Here is a 23,724-nt window from a genome sequence, read left to right on the forward strand (position 1 = left end):
TTCGATCCATTACCGTCAGCAATCGCTAACCATGAATATTATTGTTTGTACACAGTTTAACACACCTAAGAAAGGGTTTTGTTTGTACTTCAACTGCTGTTTACACATGATTGTGTTTATCTAGCAGTTGATCAATAGACACCATGCATTTGCGTCTTACGCAATAACGCAATTTCCTTGTTAATTTGATGCTTACGTACAAGGTATAAATTTTCTCTTTGCTTGCGTACTACCTGATAATTTTGTACAAAACAATGAATTGACACGAAAGATCCCAAAAATTGCACGACAAATCTGAAGAAACAAAATTACTACTTCTGAGCTGCATCAATGCCAATAAATCCTTTGTCATTGTGTGTGTCTGCGTGTTAGTTTGTGCGTAAACATGCGTTTTTACATAATTTGACCGATTTCATTCAAACTTCTGACGCATATGCTCCGTGCCTTCCGTCACGCCACTGAAAATATTTGGTTTTAAAACTCCATCTGGTTCCTGTGAACCAGCCTTTTAAACGCACGCCTGCAGACTATCTGATTGGTAATAAAAGAAATCCTAGAAATGGCTACTCGATTGAGAATTTAGCATCTGGATCCTGAGATTTAGCCTCCTGCAGACTATATGATTAAACATAAAAGAAATCCAGGGCATCACAAGGCTGTCACTTTGTTACAAATCTATTGTTATTACAAAAATATCTGAAAACATCACTGACAATGTTAGAAAAGAAATTCTGAATATACATATAGCTGGCAGTTCACGGTTTGATCATAACACCACTATCTAAATTAAGTGCAAAAATATTATACAATTATATTCGCAACGCAACAAAAATCAAACATATATTATATTATTTTAATAAATTCTACAGAAATAGAGATTTGATTTGCACAAAAATGCTTCATATTAAATTATGTTAGTGTCATGGTAGAAAAAGACAATCTAATAAATATATAGTTTGGTATGAGAACCTACAGTCTGAGCATATTGATTAAGCAGAATGGAGTTATATTACACAATAGAGGTCACACAGTCTTTAATTACTACATAGTCATGAAGGCCAAAGTCCAACTAATCATTTCGTGCTTCCAGCTGATTTCTATGCGATGATTGGAGGACGACACCGGTTGCTAAGTGAGGCTGTCTAAAGAGCTGCGACAATAATTCTACCTCCTTCCTTTCCTCCACTTTTTACTCATGGAATATTTGTTGAAAATCTTTTTAACGAAATGTCGTCGATTTCGCCTAGGTGTGGATGAGCTTACAACTGTCTTTTGTCGCTTCACAGGAACTGTCAAATTCTTTGTTACTGAAGTTACCCTTCCTCTCTTTAATGGAGAAGGTAGAGATCTCATTGGTAGCGGCTCAATCTCTTCTTCAAACCTTCCTACCAAATTTGTTACCTAAAAAAAATTGTCATAATGATGAAATCTCGCCAGATTATGCTACTATGTATATCTAGGCATTCAAAATAATATTTGCAACAAAGCACAAATTAGAGATCGCGAAGTATTTTCATATACTGAGATAACAGTGATTGCCTAAGTTTCTACCTTGCCAGTCACTCTGTAGACGAGAGTCACAATCCGCTCCTCCACCTCAGCACAGGTTAGACCAAGAGCCGAGCTACTAAGCAAAACATAGTCATTAGTTTTGGATATTCGAGGTCGTATGAAGGTTACGTAAGAGCTTACTACAGCTTTCACTTGCTCATCCAAGGTCAGGCACTTTTGCAGCTTTCCGATACAGGCGGACGCCTCAATAGGGCTGGCCAGGTCCTCGCAACTCCTACTCACAAACTGAGGCAACTCGGTAAACGCAGAACGTTGATCATCACAAACAGCGTCACTGTCAGAATTGAGGTGAAGGTCACGAACTCGAAGCATATGAAGGCTTGACAAATGTTCTGGCATGAGACTGTACAGAAAGAGACAAAGAAAAGAGGTGGTAAACTCGATGTCACAGCCATTTTCCATAGAGCGCACATTTTGACAGCATTGGAGATAGTCTATGATGATGTCGAATTGAGGCATAAAATGGCCAATTGCCGCCTTTACGCCTGCAGAGGATATTGCTATCTTCTGCAGGTCTACAGTTCCTCTACTGTTGGCCAAGAGATGACTTTTGTATGTCTGCAAAACTCTTTCGGTGGCGGAGTATCTGTTCTCTATTATTCCTAGAAAAAACAGTTCAGTTGGTATACTTTTAGACAAGGCTCCAAACCATCCCAGATAATCTATGAGCACCATTGCAATAAAACTGTCCAAAATAGATAAAGTGTTACAAAAACAGCTACCGATATTTAGGGTAGTCGAGAAACTCAAAAATACTATAAAAACAAAAATATGAAAACATATCTGTGGGACTAAAAATGAATTTAACAGTTTAACAGAAAATTTTCCATGTTTAACGATGGCTTATATGAATTTTGTCACTTTCTGTTATCTTTCAAAAGCATGTACGCAAGTACTCTTATTTTGGCAGAAATACGGCAGTAAGCATACCAGTAGTGCTCTACAACTAACTAGTCATGTCCTAACACAAATGCAAAAAATGAGAAATGGCTATATGCTACTTGCTACGACTGTATGCTCTCTGTACTGCAGCCTGTACAAATAAATCTTTGGTAAATATGACAGGTGAACTTGGCAAAATACCGTAGTTTTCAGACTATTAACCAGACCCTTATATAAGCCGGATCTGATTTATATTAAAAAAAAACGATAATAAAACATGTTTATACATAGGCCGCACCTTTGTATAGGCCGCAGAACTCAGGACGGTGATTTTTAACACGGTAGCAACTTTGCTGTTAAAACGGAACAGTCCCGTTAGGCATTATTTCGTTTTTTCTTTCACCGCTAAAGGCGCACTGATTGGAGATTCCGGTTGATGCACCCTAGCGGTGAAAGAAAAAACTAGCGAATAGCCACACTCTTATATAAGCCGCTGAAACATCAGCAAAAAGTAGCGGCTAATAGTCCGAAAAGTACAGTACATGGTTTTTTTTATCTTAAGTGGTTTGAAACCGCAAAGTTACTAACAAAATCATCCAGTTTACCTCAATCCTCTGACTTACCAGACCACGCAGAACCGTAACAATATTAGTAAACAAATTTTAAAACAAATTTACAACTAAATAACTTGCAGCTAAAAAGTTCTTGAAAAATATTTAGTTAATTCTTACCTTTGATTGGCAATTGGAATTTCCGAAACTCAATAAACCGCTGCATAGCGTCACATATCCTCAGCTCTGTCTCAACTGTGTGTCTCTCCTGCAAAAACCGTCATGAATAACAATTACTAGCTAAAAATTGATCGAGGACTGCCAAAATACAATCAAGATGGCAATGAAATTATAGAATTTACGAAACGTGATAAAATGAATCGGAGAACACAATAAAAAAATTTTAAAAAGTTGAGATTTGTCTGCCCTCTTCATCATTTGTATACTAGAATAATGTAGTGAAAATACCTTAAAATTGCCCTAATTAACCAAACCAAGAAGCACTTCGCTGAACTTCAATGCTGACATCCTCTATGCTAAAGTAATAGAAATACATCCCACTTAATCTAATTAAAGAAACAAGCTGCACTTTTTTACCATTAAGTCTTGTATGCTCAGCCAATGACAACGTCATTAGATTGACCCAGTTGAACACAGCAAAAATAGTTAGTTAGTCAAATGCGACGACAGTTTTAGTAGCCTTAGTGCCTTAAAAATTATTATTACTGATGGAACTAGAGCAAGTGATCAAGTGAGTCCAAGCTACGGAGCGCCACAGAGGTCATTATGTGCAAGAGGCAACAACTAACAGCCACAGACTTGCACATCATTGTTAGCTAAAGGAAAAATATTAGTAGAACAGATAAATCATGCTTGCATTCCATGATATTTGGGGGTTTTCTACTCCTACAGTATGGTGAATCATGCAAAAACTGGAATAGCTACATTTTTGCAACTAAAACAACACACAAGCCCACTAGACCTGGTAGAGGAACAAGAAAATAATTTAAAATGCGACATCAATCTGAAAGCGGTTGGAAAGCATTGCGTACAGCACCATTTCCGTGCAGCCAACTCACCTGTGTGTCACCTTCCTATATCATACATAATACTAGCGTTACCCAAAGTCTGCTATACTAATTTATACAATATGCTGTATTATCCATTTCAAGTATGAGAAAGTAAATTATAAATAGAAAAGTACTCCATTATCATTTCCCATTTAAATGGGAAATGATAAACCTTGCATTGTTGTAATACAGATTCTTGAAACTAATAATTGTCTCCTATTGAATACGGAAGCAGACAACTCCAACTTTTCAACAACGCCTGCTGTTGTAAAATTAATCATAACTTGTGGTTTATACACATACAGTACTAGAGCCTTATATGAAATGAGTTCTATCCTATTAGTTTACATACTACAACAATTCTAGAAGCTTCCATATTGCGGGTGCATTTGTGCAACTTATGCGATGAGAGTACCACAAATAGTTTCTCAACTCCTCTGCGAACATTAGCACGAATCTATAAATGTAGTTTCTGATTGTTATTTAGTTATGGAAGCAAGACTTCCCCTGAACATAACAATTGTGTAACATAGATGAGTACTACAGTCAGTATTGTGCTGGCTGATGCAGCATTCCTAAGAAGCAAGTGATGCTCTACTTTGATGCTAAAGAACCAATCTTCAATTTACACATTTACCATTTTAAAATTATGACTAGTTCTGAATTAGCTATTTTATTATTTTTATTATTATTTCTGAATGACTATCTCTGAGTTATACATCAGTTGTAGCAAATGACATATATAAATATGTCCTATAATATATAACATATTTATATATAATATGTTATATAAAAAAAAGATCATTTTAACAAAAAAGTAGCCAATGATAGTTGCCGATTTAAGTTATTTGAATAATAAAGTCCTTATTTATATGAATTTATAAAATGGTCTTCAAGCTGCATATTATGATATTACCATTTTAAAATTATGACTATCTCTGAATTAGCCTACACACCAGAAATAACAAGAAAAAAGCTATTTTACCAAAAAAGAAGCCAATAAAAGGTCCTAATTTCAATGTATTTAAAAATTAATCAAGAACTTATTCATGTGAATAAAATTGTCATTTTTCATATAATTTTAACCTTAAAAAGATGCATTACCATCAGATAATGTTAGAATAAAAAGGGTCATTGCCAGAATATTTTGGTGACAACAATTTGATAAAGTTGATACTCAATACATTTTTGAGAGAATAGCAATAGCAATGTGACACTCTGATGCAGTTCCTTAACCTGCATGAATTTGGTGGACAACTTGGATTTTTGAACATATCCAGATGTTAAAACTTTGAAGTAAATACTAGGTTATGTTAAACAAGACCATGGCATTGTAATGTACGCTATGATGCCTTCGTAATTGATGAGTGAGAGATAACTTACATATATTTGATTTGTTGAAATGAGTGGACCTCAGTGGACAGATTACAATTTATATTATAATTCTTTTTATCTGAAATCAGCTTCATTTGGGATTCATTTAAGAGGACTCTCAGATTCGTATTTAACGAAAGGAAACTTTGAGTCAATTTTGACTTGTCAGAAATGATAAACCCAGAACATTCAGCTTATCAGACTGATACTCTAACCGATTGAGTGAATTTTGCTAAGTTGCCATGCAGCGATAGCATAGTGACACACCCCTATATGCCGCTACAAACAGGAAACAGGAAACTCTCATTCTGATTCAGTGTCGCTGTTAGGAAGCAAAACACCCACACAGAGTGCCATCTTTGTGCCATGAAAATGGCACAAAAATGCCTTAGCAACCAATGGCGTCACACTTGTGCACGCGCATAGGTCTTGCGTTCCTGTTGCTTAATAAGCAGTAATTTCTGTTGTTGGAATCTAAAATTTTTGTTGTTGCTCTAATCTATGTGTTTTTACTTGAAACTAAAAATGACATGAGAGAAAGCTGCATGGACGAACCCTGAAATTGAAACGTTCCTCGACTACGTGATTGGGCTCTTGCAAAAACAATCTTGACATCAGGTGACACACAACCATCGCTATACCATAGCGCCCTATGGAAACATGGCCTGCTTGTGCCCAGTTTAGCACTTCAGCACTGGCCCACCCAGGTCGTTAAACTATCACTGAATTGTTACAAATGCTAAGTTTTTTGTAAGGCATTTCTAACAATTAAAAAAAAGATTAGTGACAATCTTTACTTCCTGTTTTGAGACAATAATAATGACAATAATAATATAGATGCTAAAACTGTTAGCTCATAGATAAAATCTAGAGGAGGTTAGGCTAACACAAGCCAATAAAACACTGATTAAAAACTACTAAGCAATTTCCTGTTCAACTCTTCATTGACTCTTCAAAGCATTAATAGAGGGTTAAACAAACATATGGTCACCTACAACTCTGCTAAATTATTCTCACATCTCCATATTATGTCATACTTTAGGAATTTAACCTTTAGCTCTAATGCCAAGTCTGTAGCACTCACCTTGGCCTGTAGCCTCATATCTAACAGGAAGTCGTGCACCATCCTATAGTCACAGAACGACTCGTCACAAAAGTCATAGGCATTACCATGAGCCTGAGAGTGCGTCTCAGCGTAATGCATGAATGAGGACAGCGTGAGAAGATTAGTACTGATTTGCCCTTCTTCCATATCGCCTCCACAGCGGGACCTCAGCCACATTTCAAATGGGTTTCGGAACATCTCGAATGATCGGTTTGTTGCTACAGAAATACACATTTAGTAGTCACCTAAATTCATCTCCAGACATATTTACCTATACAATAGCAATTTTCGCATTATTTAGAAACTCCATACTAGTTACCGCCGTGTTCTAAAGCATTTTTCTCACTCTTCACATATCTATATAGGAGTTATCTTACCCTGTCGCCTTAATGATTAACCCTGTGTTACTCAGCTTTTATTGACTGAAGGCTACCAAGATACTTAAACAGCAGTTTCACTTCCTCATCTCAAACAGCACATAACTATTTGCTAGTTCAATTTTGGGTTTGCAACTTTGCAATTACTGCAACACCTCTCCACTTACATTACCTCAAAGTATCAATTTCATTGATAGGCAATGTCGGGCAAGACTTTTCATTTATTCATTCACAGGCTACCCAAGAACTTCAGCTGCAATAGGAATTGCTGTATACCAACCAAAACAATTTCTGCAACTATATTGTAAAGGTCATGCAAGTGCCATGACAACCAGGAAACAGATTGAACGAATTACAATACTCAAGCAATGTGACCTATTTTTTATTTCAACATAATACCCAACAAATGTGTATTTGTTCCTCTGTAGGTCATTTTATCATAAATACCAAGCTTGTCTACAACTAACTAGTTACTTCCTGCTCTCATTCATTGAATGAGGAGAACGGGGATTTTTAGTTTCCGGCACTTTCTAATTAATGCAGAAATCCCCAGCAAGACATAAACAAGTGAATTATCACTACTGTACAAGTCAGCATTTCCAGTGAACAGTAGTGCTTTGATATTTGTTTGGCTGACTTTAAAAAATGTAAAATTGTAAAAGAAGGTTCAAAGGTGAACTTAAACATAATTTTAGTAGATTTTATCAGAAAGTGTCGGTATTTTTCTATCATTTGTGATTGTTTTTAATGTTTGAGGTGATCTGACTGCCAGGATGTTTCAAGATTAAAATCGACAAAACTTGATTGAGGTTAATACGGTTGGAAAAAATACTTGCCAAAATGATGTCATTTAGTTGCTATCATAGCCAAAGTTGATATCGGCTATCGTGTTGCTATAGTTGATATCCACTATTGCGTTCAAGTTGCAGCGTTACGCGTCTCTATTCTGTTGGTTCCTTTGCAACTATAGACATCATAATCTCACTTTATCGGAGTGCTTTAACCGTGATCAAATTTTGTTGATTTTAATCTTGAAACATCCTGGTAGTCAGATCACTTCAAACATTAAAAACAATCACAAATGATAGAAAGATACCAATACTTTCTGATAAAATCTACTTAGATTTTGAGTAAGTTTATTTTCAACACCTTATTGAGAAAGTTGGTGTACTAATTAAGAAGACATGGCGAATAACAGCAGTATGATGAAACATGTAATCTTCTTGTATTCCTAGAGCAGGTGATGGATGGACCACCTTCCACACCCACTTAATCTGAGTCACACCACGCCATATGATTCTCACGGAACAAGTTTAACATACTGGGCCTGACCAAGTAGTCAGAGAAAGAAGCTACACCCTGTAAAAGTCTATCTACACCCTGAAAAAAGCTACACCCTGTACTAACAACACTCCACAGCAGCGGGTGTGACCCTATTGACCCGAACTTTCCAAGGACCTAATAAACATCATACGTGTGGCTTTGTTGAATAGCTTGCAGCCGCTATGGATTGAACTAACTGGCCTGTAAGAACCTTTGGCCCGCAGAGCCTCCGAATCAATTAGGTATCAATAATCAATGAGCACAGATGAATGAATGTTGTGTTGCTAACGGTTCAATGAGTATACCGTTTAGTGACAAATTAGTAATCAATAACCAAGTATACCAAATCGATGCACTTTCTGTATAAAATTAGATAGCTAAACAGTGAAGGCACGCAGGCAGCATTAGGGCTGCTGCCCGATCTACCAGTATTGCTGCAAAGTATAGAGAGCTCCCATATCGATACAGTCACAAGGACTCCAGTTGCTGGGCATTTAAAGGCATGACTTTGAAACATCCTGGTAATCAGATCACCTCAAAAATCAAAAGCAAATGATAGAAAAATACTGATACTTTCTGATAAGATCTACTAACCATCTTGTATAAGCTCATCCCCGAGTTAGGATATAATTTAACCAAAAGACAATCACGGCTGCCACGATGCCCGCTTGACAGCTCACCATGGCAACGGACAATATGAACCATTAACTTCAATGATACGTATCTGATAGTATCACACTTGAACAAGTGTTAGCAATACCTACACAGCTTACAGACTATTAACCGATACAACACACCTTATCTTGTGTTTCACAGCTTCTGTTTCCACTTTACAATGACTTGTCAGTTAATAACCAATAATGGCAGCACGCGTTTGCAATATCCAAACATTTATAATATTTTTTTATTTAACTGCCGTGTTGCATGTTTAAATGCATAACTTAAAGAGATGAAATGAAAAACCTAAAAAAAGGTTGACAAGTGTCGCAATGATGATACAGTAACCACTTTTTGCGATTAGTCTGCACCAGCGGACTTCCGCGATAAGTGAAAATTCGTAAAACATAAACTAATAAGCTATATTTTATAAGGCAACTTTTTCCTTAGTTGTGCGCATTTTCCTCTTTTTTCTGGGTTTATCAGACAGTTTTGATGAGTGAGAATATTTTAGAGGGATAATGAAGGGCATCACAAGCAATTTGCACTTTTAAATTTCACAAACGGGTAACAAAGGAAAACAGGGAACTGTGACGACTTATGCTCGTGGAGAGATCTCCCTCAACCAGAGTATGAGAGAAATTTATGTATTTCATTTTTTTAATACTTCTTACTTTTTATTTATTGTTTTTATCCAGTATTGAAGTCTCGAAAACTGCCAAGTAGTGAGAGATTCCTGTAGTTTTATAAGTCAAAATCTTTAAAAAACTAACAATGAAGATTGACAGTTGATCGTCTATACTAAGCAAGTTCTAACATGCTATTTTTTCACTTTTTGAATTATCCAATAAAATTCAACATCAATTGGCCAATCACAGCGCAGAATTTATGCATGGCGTACCAGTTTCCTTTAAAAAAACCAATAAACAAACTAAAATTTGTGCAAACAGAAATGGTCCGCAGTGATACAAATAAAGCACGTTCATGATTGGTGTTTGTTCCGTCAACTTGGTAGTTTTAAGTGACTTAATCTCTCACTGACAAACTGATGAGGGCCATAAGGGCGGTTGTGATATTTATACAAGTGATTTAGCCTGCAAGAACTCAAATTCATAGAGTTACTCATAAAGTTGGCCCTCTAGATACATTCATAGCAAACATATTCACTGAAGGATAACTCCTTAACCTACCTAGAGGCACTCTTACAAGACGTTCGCTGCTGGACTTCTACGCGATTTTTGCACGACCATATTGTAATATGTTTGACAAAGCTATTGCATTGAAACTTAACTGCAACTATTTACTGTAATAATTTTGACAAATAATGATTTATGCAATTCTTTTCAATAATTAAGAAAGTTTAAACCATATTAAAACTTTTAAATTAAAAATATAGTTAAAAACATTGGCAGCTAATTTCGCTGTAAAAACCAAAAATGGTCTAATTTGACCGATGACAAACAGACAAATCACTTTGTCCATCGTGAAACATCTATGTCTATAGAATATCTAGTTTTGTAAATTATAATCATGTCATGCCAACTTGTACATTAAAAACTGCACTTTTCCCCATTCCTAAACCTCATCCAGCCACCCTAGACACTCTAAAATCTTTAGTGTATCCATTGACTCACTTCCAAGAGTCCAAGCCACATTGTGGAAACTGCAGTAGCCATTGTTCTTGCTATGATAAGATAGGAACCTGTTACACTTGGAGCATGAATCTTGGGTTATGTTATACGTGTCTGTCGTGTCTGTCATGTCTGTCGAAGTGAAAAGAGGAGACTCTGTACCGCCATTGGTCGTTGGCCACAGCCTCGTGAACCAATACCATGGCTTAAATATGCTTACGATGCTCCAGCCAATCATGCCTGTCGCCTGAAAGAGAATATAAACTTACATGGATATGCAGACGCTATCAAACTCAATGTTGAAAGGTAAACGAGAGGCGATTACTTGAAAAAATCATTTTCTAATATGTTTGTTAAATAACAAACATATTAGAAAATTATTTTTTATTAAATTTTCCAGATTCAGGGATCACATGAATTAGTACAAAAACGAAGCAATCTGCAAAAGTTTGTATATGACCAAAGCTATTCTCGAGTTTGCAAGCATCAAATGCAAATACCGCGCTCTATTTGTTGCGGTAAATAAAACGGAATAGCTTATTGCTTCCCTTTGTAACCTATAACACTACAATTTATCTTTAAAGATGTACCGGCACACAAAATTGTAATTAATTTTATCAGAAAGTATAGGTAATTATTCTATCATTTTTATCTTGAAACATCTTAGCAGTCAGATCATCTCAAACATTAAAAACAATCACAAATGATAGAATAATACCTATACTTTCTGATAAAATCAAATGAAAATTTAGTGCAAGTACATCTTGAACTTGCTATAGTCAGCGTATAGATTTAAACTAAACAGGTGAAGTTCTGAAACAGTAATTGAATATTTAAAGCTACAGTACTTCCTAGCTACTTTGTAGATCAGCTTTCAGCTTTCATGGCCTCAGTACTTCACGGCGTAAAATAATCATTAGAAATGTTGAAAAAATAAATTCATAATGAATCTCTTTCTCTCTCTCTATTATACTCTGGCTCAATGAGATCCCTCACCGAGCATTACCATGATAGCAGTCATCACGGTTTGCCATTGACCCGTTACATTGTGTGAACTGTGAAAGTGCAAACCGCCAATGACAGCCTTCATCATGGCTCTTGAATGAACTTTAATTGTCTAATGAACCTAAGAAGTGGAAAATGTTTATGATTAATAAAAAAAGTGACTTAATTAGATTTGAGTTTATTAGTTGCTATTTCGCTGATTTTCACTTTTCCCTAAGTAGGACGGTCCCAACAAACCGCGAAAAATGAGAACATGTAATCCAAACATGAACATCTTCTCTTTTGAAAAAAATCTCTGTGTAAACATCACTCCATGCAACACCCACGATTACTCAATCCATTAAGGGAAACAGAATGGTTGGGAACTGAGTTGACACGCATGATTAAGTTGGAGGAATATAGGGAACTATTTCTACCAATTATACACTTACAATACAAGACACGAAGTGAGCAGTTTTTATTTATCTGCGAGTCAACAAGCTAACAAGCGACGCCCTGCCACCTCCACCCACGCTAGATGTGGTGAGAATGAAACATAGCGGAGTTGACCGCTACTAGCGGTTAGTAGTTCACAAGAGTTGTTGATGTAAACAATAAGTTAGACGCAGGTCGTGCTCACTTAGTGATCGTCGCTCATCGGTAAACTTGATAAAAACAGCCGTGGACCGACATTGCGTCAGTGAAAATCGACCGAAATGAATTCATCACAGTTTGAAATAGCGAAAATATTGCTTATGGAATAAAGTCAGCCCCAAAGCTTGACCCAATCCAATTGTTCCAAAAGGTAGCCGTAACACCTGCAAAGCAATAAACACGGCCAGAAGATTACCCGAAACACCAGGATGAACAATCTATCATTGCAGCTGACCTTGACATATCCTTCATTTTTTCGTGGCGTCAATTTATCGTTGTCGGCCATCTTTATAGACAATTTTATCGTTAGAAACACGAAGCTTTTGCAATGATAATTTGAAAACGATGTTTTTGTTTGCAATTCTTTATTATAGTATCAAAACAACTCTTGAAAGTACTAATAAATCAAAGAAAAACGATCGTTTTCTACAAAAATGGCGGCTTTTTCGTGAACGAGCGCATGTGCAAACGACTTGATGACATCAAAAAAAGCGGTTGATTGGTTCCATAATCGCTATTGTTACTCCTTTAAAGTTCATCGGCAAACAGACTGAGATACTATGAATTTGATCGCAAAAAGCCAACCGTGCTAGGGATCAAAGATAAACTGGCAAATACAACAATCTTACATCTTATTCTGCTCAATCTTTCAGATTCATCTCCTTACATATTTTCAACAAAACTTCAGCCATTCATCTTAGATGAAAAATTAGCTCCATTGATGCATCAAAGTGCAAACGACTCCTCATTCACTATGTTCCTATCATGCGGTTAATCAGCGGATTTGAGTCAATATGCAAGATGGAATCGGCAAAAATCTGCAAATCCGCGAGTTTCGTTACTGGCAAATTTTTATCGAATGTTTCATACCTGCGAGTGATGGAAACAGAACTAGTGGATGATGCACAAGAAAATGCCGTGCAAGCTATTCCATTTTAAACATTTTTACATTTCAGTCGCTCTCATTTCGTGCTTTCTGTTGACTTTCTTGTTGACATCTTTTTTAACAAAGGGTCCAGATTAGTCCACACCATGCGAATGTCCATTGAACTACTAATCGCACGGTAACTCAACGGGTGGATAACTCCAAATCCGCCTCATGGAAACACAGTGATTATCTTGTCTAAGCATCATCATGACAGTTTCTTTTTGTAATCAAGTCAAAGCACAAAAGATTGATTTGCGATATCGAGTTACAGGTATACCTGATCCACTCTTCATGTCATTCTTTAGAAAGGCATCGACGCAAGGCAGCATAACAATCAAGGCGAAACGGTGTGTGGGCATGGAATATTTGCATTATGCACGATATGCAGACGTTTGGCCTGGTGGGAGACGTTAGTCTTGCACAAGCATGAATAGTTGTAGCGAATGATTTTCATCGAGAGCTGTAATGAATATGGGGTAAAACAAACCTCGGTATTTGCAAGTTTTCATCATGTTGCACAATGCAAACATTAGCAGATTCAATTGTAATTAACATTTTCTACTTCCATTACATTTGGAAAAGCAAAATGCAAAGGTCACCAGATAGCAAGACCTGTTTATATTGACCAAAATCACTATTGCGAACAAACATAAACTTGTTTATATTCATAGCCAAGAACAACATTTTTACGGAGTACTCTGTCTACCAAAGGCAATTCAACTGTCTCGTCTTCAACGATTAGGTATGTTATTAAAAACTACATCTAACGAACAGGAAATAAAATAAATTCTATACTTTCATGTGCCGTGTCCTTAAACGACATAGTTGTCTGCGCTATTGAATACCACGTGCGCATGTTTGCAGCGGTCTCTGAAGGTCACACAAGTGTCAATGCGGACATATTAAAAGCCCACCAATGTCAGTGATTAATTCCTAGCTTAAATGGTCTACCATAATGAAACTTTCAATTGATTTCCATATAACATTTTGCGTCATTAGGTAAACAATGACTCATGTTTACTAACTCTAAGAGGAAAGAGCAAAGCGAAACTCTTCTGCCTTGTCACAAATGAAATAGTTTGACAAGTGATAAGCATGGATTACTCATAGATTTCCCTGTTATCAGCCTAATTGAAGCATTCCGAGTGATACTTATCAATCAGTATTAAGGACAAACAGCTGTCAAGGACAAACAGTACCTCTCTAGAGAGATACAAAACAAGATAAATCTAAAATGACAAAGTTTAATAGCCAAAGTCAAATATCTTAAAAGCAAATAAACATGCACATATTTTACATAAGGGACTGATTTCTTTAAAAATGGAAAGCGCCAGAATATACCTCTCTACATCATTGTACTATCTATTGTTTCCATATATGTATGAAACAAAAAATCTATGACAGTCAAAGCTTTGACACAAATTTAGTTAATTAGATGATTGCTACGAATAAAGCGATCATATCAGCAAAAACTGACAGAAATTAAATTGACACAAGTAGATCGATACAATTTGCAAGGTCAAGTTCGTCAAGGACACATTACCCATAAAAGCATTCCTGAAAACCGACCCGATTGTGCCAAAAAGTAGAAGTAATGCTGCAAGATAATAAATTAAGTCGATAATTTACATACACAAGAGGCTGAGTTATCTATCTTTGCCAACGACATTGACACAGCATGTGTAATAGTTACAGCTATTATTTCAACCATTTTTATCCCAGAAAATGAGAAGAATTCATACAAGTATCATGAACCAACTGTTCCAACTTTACATTTTAAGAGGATCATATTTGTAGAACATCAATATAAATTTGGTTATAAACAGAAGCTAATAGACACATTCACAACCAACCATTTAATAGCACTAAGCAACATGAGTAGTATACGAACAGACGTAAATAACTAGCCCCGGTAATACCACATAATGTCAATGGGAACATACCAAACTGTGCATAGGAAAACCACAGAATGCACTCAGACCAGATCAAAAGGTTGATTAGGAGCTAGAGTAAGCCAGTGTAATACTCAACACGTCACTCCTGCTAGCAGTGTACGACTGGCAAATAATCGCTAACCACAGACCGGTTAATGTGAATTAACTGACGTGAGCACATATTTTCCTAAACAGCTGCCTAATTATTTCAAAGTAATGGAGCTTGCAGTCAACCCATACCGCAGACAAGAATTGTAATTGCGCAGTTGGAGTTGAATACCGGAATGAAAATCTTCTAAGTGGAGAATCATCAGACAGGAAGTGACACATTTATTGCTAATGTGTTGAATACTAATGGAACAGCAAAGACATGGCTTTAACGAGCATGATAAAATATGAACAGACGTGGAGACGGGTCAGACCGATGAACAAAGATTACTGATATGCTTACAATTCCATAAAGACGCTTGTTCAAGATATCACTTTTCCAGGAACAACCAGGCAACAAATAAATACTAAGTACTGCATAGAGTTGGCCACTAATATACTTAGGCTTCCGTGATTGTTTCCATTCTCTACTATAGATCAAAATGTCTTAAGACAGTAGTGGATTGGCTAAAGGTCCTGAAGAACCGAATGTAATTATGTTTCTAGCAGAGAAAACTTGTTTCATTAACTGTTAGCATTCAGCTTCATCTATTCCAGATAAACATTATAATGGCGTCAGCCTTAGCTCATATTAAACTTTGTAGAGACTGTCTACCTCCGAACTATCAGTACAATTCTACAATACAATGGAATTTCAGAGAACATAAGATAGCGTAAACAATCGTAGAAAATTTTGAAAATTGTTCTTTAGTTGGCCAACTCTAAACAAAGATGTCCTTACAAGGTAAAAAATAACAAAGAAACACAGCAAGGAAACAAAGCATTAACAGCCATAATCGTTATGATTAAGATATTCATCAAGTTCTCAAATCAAAACAAAGCGGAAAATAAAATAATATTGATCGACTGAACGTTTACTAACCTCGGCAAACGGCACAATTATATAGCGCGTAACAGTATCTCTGGCAGCTCTTGTATTGTTAAGACAACACCAAAAATCTTGTAATGTGTAAAATATGGTAGACAACAGGAAGCACGATGAAATGGCATTAAGGAATGTACGACGCGAGACTGCTGTTCAATCGATCGATGAATGAAGAAACTAAGTGAAGTAGCATGCGCCCAGCTGCTTGAGATCGCTATATTACAAAGCGCCAGCCTTGGATTCTAAATTTATGATGAGCTGATAGGCCGAGCAGCTGTTGTTAGTCACATAATCAAAGGTCGGACAGAACAGACTCTAGTACATTACCACGCCCTCCCATCTTAATCTACGCCTACTTCTAAAATACAGCACGTGTACTTATTTACATTACCTACTACGATGCCAATACGAAGATAGAAAAAGGAAGGGAGAAAATACGCTCTAGTGAAAGGACGGACTACTCCGGTATTAAAAATTTCTGATGCAAAGCACCGTGATAAGATTAGTAGTAAGGCACTATGCTGAGGATGAATTATTGATGAATAACTGTACGAGGGTATCTAAGTAGTTTGATTTTAAAGGATAAAACTTATATGCGACAAAATATTCTAGTATTCTACGTATCTATCGATGGTTTAGGGAAGCGTCATAGCATGATTAAGGGCTATATAGTTTTATAGTTAGTCGAACTATAAAATATTATAAACAAAATATACAATTTCAGTAGACTGAGAAAAACAATTGTACAAGAGCTACTTCTGCTGTTCTCGTAAGATATCTCTGCCAGATGAAAAACTGGTCATGTATAAATGTTTTCAGTTGTTTCTGGCGCCTTAACTTACGATGACAATTTTGTAAAAATCTTGTAATCATTGCGATACACTTTTACAATTTGCATCTGATGCTGCTAATAATATGATCAAAAACTTTAAAAGGTAAATGAAATTATTGCGTATTGACCAGTTAAAGAAATAATTCAACAGGTAATTAAATCAAGTGCTGGATTGTTATCAAAACCATGAAAATACGATCTAATACTCAATGTCTTACTCAGCAATGTATTATTTTAGACATCATAATTAAAAAAGATTACCAAAAGTGAGGTGCTAAAAAGTTTTACTGTGTGACAAATTGTCACAGATTTTCTGAAACTCAGAACGGCCGAAGCTATCTTTTGCTACCATTTATTATACAGCCATTTTGAACCTTCGCATTCCAAACTTACCCTTCAGTATCAAAAACTGACAACTCCAAATTTTCTGTTTGTAGTTTACAATAATTATCATAAATCTAATCAAAGATGATAGAATGATGTATTTGTTCATAAGCATGATGAGTAATATTTTTAGCAAAGTTGGATGACATGATATAAACTCATACAATTGTCTATATATAAAAATGAAGCATGCACCACCCACCATAATATATCTGTACACTGCATTAAAAAATTACAGTAAAATCTGTGAAACCAGCAAGAGTATCCGAAGACATAGAAAAATATAAAACCTTTTAATGCGTTCAAGCATTTCCACATATGATACCGTGTATCAAAAAGTGTTACAATAGGGATCAAATACTTGTATCATTGACTTATGAATAACCGATTATACATGCAGTTAGGTAGAGTTCGAAGTCTGTGAGTATTTGTCTTAAAAAAGGCAGAGTATATTCATAGCACGGTTTGAGTAGTAAGATTGTCCGCACAAGTAATGCTTATTTGTGGAAGGGTTAGCACTGGGCGGTTAGATTGTGGTAGAGGTACGTCACAGTCCTCTTCTGGTTCCTTATATAACTCTTCCAGCACGCGTTCGGTATTAGAAGGTTTTTCCGGCTCCTTCGCAGCTTCAGTTGTTTCTGAAGATTGCGGGGCTGTTGAGCTGTCAGATGAATTGTTCTCTTGTGTGGAAGAAAGTGGACTTTTGTCTGATGAGTTTATATTGGCTTCTTCAAGGTTGTTTGAAGGCAACATGTTAGCCTTTGTATCAAGGCTGGGTGAGTAACCGCTATCCTCACTTGAATGACTTTCACGGGTTCCTTCACTTCCTCCGCTGTCATCACTCATTTCATCAGCAGTAAAAGCAGGGTTAGTATGGCCTTTGGCACTTGTACTTGCCGAGCAAACCATAGATTCATCAACTGATTTGTCGGCTGTTTCTGTTTCTGAGTCTTCATCGATGGTAGTAGTAGAAGTAGTAGAACGCTTTGCTCCTTTCTGTTCACTGAATTCATCTACAACTTCATATGACTGTTCTACCAGAGAATTGCTTTCGCTGTCGTTGCTGCTGCCATCAAACACGTCAAAGGCCATACTCTGATTGCTGCCGATTTCATCCTGAAAAATGTTTTAACAATTCACATTAAAATGGAATTTACTTCAGTGACATTTTTAAAAATTCAAAACTACATTTCATCAATTTCAAACCATAATTGTCACGTACAACTTTTATCGTTTGTTTTAGGTAAATCAGACATGCTGATTCCGATTTTTTACTCAAAATAAAAATTGGTCCACTAACTTTCAGAGTATTGAAGGCTTTTTTAAAGCCTTTTAATATCGGTCTTGAAAACAACACGATCGGCACAACAAGCCCCGCCCATAAATACGTGACGTAACCTAGCTTTTTAGGAACGGAATTTAGGAATGTTTAGACCGATCTAGAATAATAGAGATGGGTGTTTTACAATTCATTTTTATCTAAATTTAGTCTTAAAAATAATCCCAGTCTTTTCTGAAAGGTAAATAAGCTATTTAAAATTGCATATTTAAAAATGAGCTCAAAAAAGTGCGTTAACAACGCTAGCTCGTGATAAAATCGCGCTTTTTTAAGCTCATTTTTCTCGGCGCTCAGCTCATTTGAACATCATGTAACAAGCTACGAGCAATTTTAAATAGTATATATACCTTTCATACAAGACTGAGATTATTTTACAGGCTGGATTTAGTTAATAATGGGTTTTAAGACACCCATCTCTATTATTCTAAATCGGACTAAACATCACTAACTTCCGTTCCTGAAAAAGCTAGGTTTCGTCACATATTTATGGGTGGAGCTTGTTATGCCGATTGTGTTGTTTTCGAGACCGATATTTAACGCTGTAAAAAGGAATTCAATACTCTGAAAGTTAGTGGACCAATCTTTATTTTGAGTACAATATCGGAATCAGCGTTTCTGATTTACCTATAAAATACGATAAAAGTTGTTCGTGACAGTTATGGTTTAAAGGGCGATACTACACAGATCAATTTTTAACATTTTTAAATCAATTCTTTTTTACTCTAAATCATTAACCAAAAGGAGTTTATACTTCGCGAAGTAACATTTATTTATTGTTTCGAGAGAGGAAAGAAGAAAATTCATTGGGGCAGATGTTCTCACTGAGAACCACAAGTTTATTAAATTAACCAGAGAGAAACTTCATTGTAAGTAAAAACTTGCTCTCTCAAAAATGAACTTACACATAATTTTAGTTGATTTTACCAGAAAGTATCGGTATTTTTCTATCATTTGTGATTGTTTTTGATGTTTGAGATGATCTGACTGTGAGGATGTTTCAAGATTTAAATCAACAAAACTTAGTTGTGGTTAAAACACTCAGATCAAGCAAAAGTGCGATTAAGATGTCTATAATTGCAAAGAGATCGACAGAATAGAGATGGGTAACTCTGCAACTTGAACACAATAGTCGATATCAACTATAGCAACATTAGCTTTTGGATGACGCCATTTCGCACGTGTTTTTCTTCGGAGCGTGTCAACCGCAATTACGTTTTGTAGATTTTAATCGTGAAACATCCTTGCCGTTAGATCACTGTAAACATAAAAAACAATCTCAAATGATAGAAAAATACTGATATTTTCTGATCAAATCTACTAAAATTGTTTGTAAGTTGATCTTTATAACTAAATATTCTAAGGCTAGTAATCTTTAGGTTGAGTAGATCATGTTTATATTGTAATTTTTAATCTCAGATTGCTGGTGTTCATAGAGCGATCAGTCACAGTTCTATAACAAACCTTCACAGCAAACAAAACCTTCATGCAGCCAACTAACACTAATAAGAAAACACAACCAAAGTAATCTAACAAGTTTCCTATGTCAAGTGGCATGCATTACGGGACCAAACAATGCTAGTACCTTATTTATTCGTTTATGTCTTCATCCACCTTCAAAGTACGTATTTAAAAAATAAACAATAATCAATCCAATTCTTTTTATATTATTTTGTATTAGCTACCCGCTTTGTGCAAAACCTCCTGTTTTATTTGAAATAGACATCGAACCAGGACAGCTTAAACAGGCTACAAGTGTTATGAAGTTTTTAACTAGATAAATAGTCAATAAAACAACAAAAAACTAAAAATAATGAGTAGGTAGGTTACTTTGTTTTTTTTTGGTTCAATTGAAAAGTTTTTCTGCAAACAACTTAATGCAACACTACCCAAAGACATATATAACTAATGTCAAGAAATTTTAAAAGCACTCTCATGGAAGTCAGCACTGAATTACCTGAGTGATTCCTCCAGATCCCATTCCTTTTTTCTTCAGTTCTGTTATATTGTCTCTAAGTTTTCTGCTATACCCGGTGATGCCCCCTGCATCACTCGCTGCTCGAGGCCTCATAGGGCCTTGAACCTCAGGCTATAAATACAACAAGACAGTATGAGAGCAATGAAAACAAGATTTAAATTTCGCCTATGCATAACAGATGATTTTATTTTTTAAAATAAACACTACCTATTAAAACGTGTTATGAAGTTGTTCTCTCTACATCAAGAGAATAACGCCTAGTTTAAGATTATTCCTTCATTTAACTATTGGTTCTATTATTTCATCATATATTGAAGCTACCGTATGTTGGAGCAAATAATCGTATAAAAAAATTCATTGTATTTAATTAGTTCCATTGCTGAACAAACAATGGTAAATACTTGAAGTAATTACATATAGCATTAAAACAAATACATTAAATAAAACTTATTAAAAGGAACCAAAACAATATAATGCTAACAAATAATGAATAGTTTTTTATTTTTTCTCTACTTTAAAGACAGAGTAACAAAATGCCCAGCGTTGAACAAGTAATAGAATAATTACCTAATGAATTTGTGTAACTTACTTAGAAAGCTAGACCTTGACTAATATCTTTACTAAAATAATACCCGCGTTTTGGGCCAGCTTAATGGTCAAAAGTGTCAGTTATTAACCCGAGGCAAGTGCTTTAAGCAAAAACAAAAAGACAAACACTGAGATTTTTATATATAAATAAACAAAAGTTTTGGCTCGGCAATGAGTAAGTCACGTGATGACATGCGTGATAGTAGCTTAGACCTATCTGTATTTTATAACGAACACTAAGTAAAATTTCAATGGACTTATTTTATATAATATATTATTTTTACTCGGTAAATTTAATATCTACAACCTTTTCTACCTTTGCTTAAAAACTGTAACATTTGAAAATTTTTCGAAAATCACTTGCGTTACATAAAAAATGTTTGCAGATTTTTTTATGTCATGTGTAAAAAGAATTTGTATGTGAAGGTGAGCTTAAGTCTAGTTTATTGTATTTTTATAAGCCGAGCAAGGCATTACAAATCTTTGCTATGAAGGGAGTGGTGTGAGTGTGTCCAGGGTCAGACGTTAAGATGAAAGATTGCTTTGCACGAGACTCAAACTCATGCCAATCGGAGATGTCATGAGTTTTGACAGACCTTGTCAGATTGACACTCCTCTACCTGCACCAACCTGCTTCCTTTCATTTATTCAAAGTAATTGGGGAGATAACTATTTTCTATATTTTATTCCACACCTGACAATCTCTCATGGCACTAGACTGCCAGGTTACTAGTAATAATAAAACACGTTGTGGGATATCGTGTGAATATTTGAGGCTTTCCTGTGATTTGCTGATAATGCAGGGGCTAGCTTTCATTGAAAGCCATAGCTTTTGAAAAGCTAGCTTTTCACAGGAAAGCCAGAAACTATCTAACTGGTCTCCCTATACAGTGCTCGGCGAGAGAATCCTCAGCAAGGAGAGCCAGTGAGCTGAACTACCGATTTGTCGAGGTTTTACTGACAGAAAATCTGGATGTGGTGGTCTGGGCATAAGCGACCATCATACAGCCGCGGGGCTGCTTATTCTGCTTATGTACAGGTTGGCATTACGGACTGCCGTAAGATTGGTGACAGCAATCTGCTGTGGGCGTGTATCCTCGTGATGGTGGAGGCTGATGGCAAAGGGGAAGTTGGTGTGCCATCAGAAATGCGTAACAGCATTTCTGTTGTTAAACGTACTTACGTCTTGAGTGAAATTTTCAATCTAATCATGTGACCAACACTAGATGTACATACTGTTAATTGAGAGATGTCTGTCGCATGTTTGGTTTCATGGCACATTGTTTCATCGCCAATCATGGAAGGACGTCGATTCCTATTGTACCCATTGGCCACCCGTAGCTTGTTTAGACTTGAACAAGACACGCTGCAACAAAGTAAGGCATCACTTAGAGATTGTGTATAGCAAATCACTGAAGATCAACTGGTATGGATCTAAGAGATCAGAGGAACAAACTCTGGCAACTTAAGTTCAATAAAAAATTATTTGGTTTTAACCATAAATTTGTTTTCATCAGATAAAAAGAATCTACTATGCAATGAAGACCTTCTCACAGATTTTTATCAGCTTACGCTTGCTATAGCGTAGCAAATCCAATAATAATCGTGAAAAGACAACTTCTTGTTTTGAAAATTGATTATCTTTTTACTAAAACTTTGTCTCCTAGCAAATTAAACGATGTAGTCAATAACTCTTTTTTGAATGCCACAGATTCAGTTTTTCAAGCAGAAGACTAAGATAGGTGCTTTATTTCACTAGTTGGCACAATTTTCTTGACTTCGAACTATGTCGTTATTTTATATTTGAGGTAAAAATGTGTGATGCACACAGAGATCAATACAAAATAACTTATACTATGATGGATAGATAGCAATAAGGAGAGACTATGTTACAGCTCTCAGAAAAGAGTGAGGAGCATCTGGAAGCTGGAATCAAGTCAAATCATGTGAAATCCATCAGCTTCGGCTAGAATTTCACAAGATTTGAACTAAACTGGCTATATACTGATATAAGCATGAAAGTCGAGGTTCTACAAGCCTATAGCAATAGCATCATTCGCAAAATCATGGAATGAATCGCTCATCAATCTATGGAAAAGTTTAAGCGCTGAAACTGACGCACCTATATGTCAGATTCAAGGCTAACCAACTAAAGTTGTGAAAGTAGGCTAGGTTTAGTTTTAAATACTGTTTGAAATGAAAGCGTTAGAATACAAATGCATATTTAAGAGAAAAGTATAGTGCATAACTTGGAAAACCCAGTTAAAGTGCAGATGGTTACCTCACATCTGTTTGTACGCATGAGCATTGACTTGGACTGGTATGAAGTGTACATTTCTTTTTCCTATAGGCAGTAAATATACACAGTAAATATTTTAAGTACAGCTCGATAATAGCAGACAACTATGAAAATTCTTTTTTTCTCTAAAGTTTATTTGTGGTAAGTAGACTGTAAAGGATAAATTATTCACAAAACTAAAAAAGATTTGCATTTTTTAAAATGTTATCTGTTTGAAAAACTGCTGAGCATG

General features: G+C 35.8%; 2 protein-coding genes across 8 annotated transcripts in view; both read right to left on the reverse strand.

Annotated features, from left to right (window-relative positions):
- Positions 1-659: 659 nt before the first annotated feature.
- LOC137404052 (uncharacterized) lies at positions 660-16,254 on the reverse strand. Of its 2 annotated transcripts, XM_068090208.1 has the most exons (7): positions 16,073-16,254; positions 10,546-10,789; positions 6,534-6,772; positions 4,085-4,099; positions 3,186-3,273; positions 1,552-2,174; positions 660-1,401 (listed from the first exon to the last, which is right to left on the reverse strand). In XM_068090208.1, exons 2-7 carry the CDS (start codon positions 10,778-10,780, stop codon positions 1,165-1,167), a joined length of 1,437 nt encoding a protein of 478 aa, XP_067946309.1. In that variant the 5' UTR covers positions 10,781-10,789; positions 16,073-16,254; the 3' UTR covers positions 660-1,164. The 2 variants fall into 2 exon arrangements, with proteins under 2 accessions (XP_067946309.1, XP_067946310.1); XM_068090209.1 differs by lacking the exon at positions 4,085-4,099.
- Positions 16,255-17,369: 1,115 nt separating this feature from the next.
- Positions 17,370-23,724, reverse strand: part of LOC137403851 (voltage-gated hydrogen channel 1-like) — an 83,398-nt gene continuing 77,043 nt past the window's right edge. For 5 of the 6 annotated variants that reach the window (XM_068089930.1, XM_068089927.1, XM_068089932.1 and 2 more), the window contains 3 exons: positions 22,430-22,559; positions 20,585-20,716; positions 17,370-18,407 (listed from right to left, as the gene is read on the reverse strand). In XM_068089930.1, the coding sequence (XP_067946031.1) occupies positions 17,745-18,407; positions 20,585-20,716; positions 22,430-22,559 (925 nt within the window). In that variant the 3' untranslated portion in view covers positions 17,370-17,744. Of the gene's footprint in view, positions 18,408-20,212; positions 20,242-20,584; positions 20,717-22,429; positions 22,560-23,724 lie in introns of all 6 variants that reach the window. The other variant, XM_068089933.1, reaches the window with a different exon arrangement.

This window comes from Watersipora subatra, chromosome 9, assembly GCF_963576615.1.
Source record: "Watersipora subatra chromosome 9, tzWatSuba1.1, whole genome shotgun sequence".
Classification (NCBI taxonomy): Eukaryota; Metazoa; Bryozoa; class Gymnolaemata; order Cheilostomatida; family Watersiporidae; genus Watersipora; species Watersipora subatra.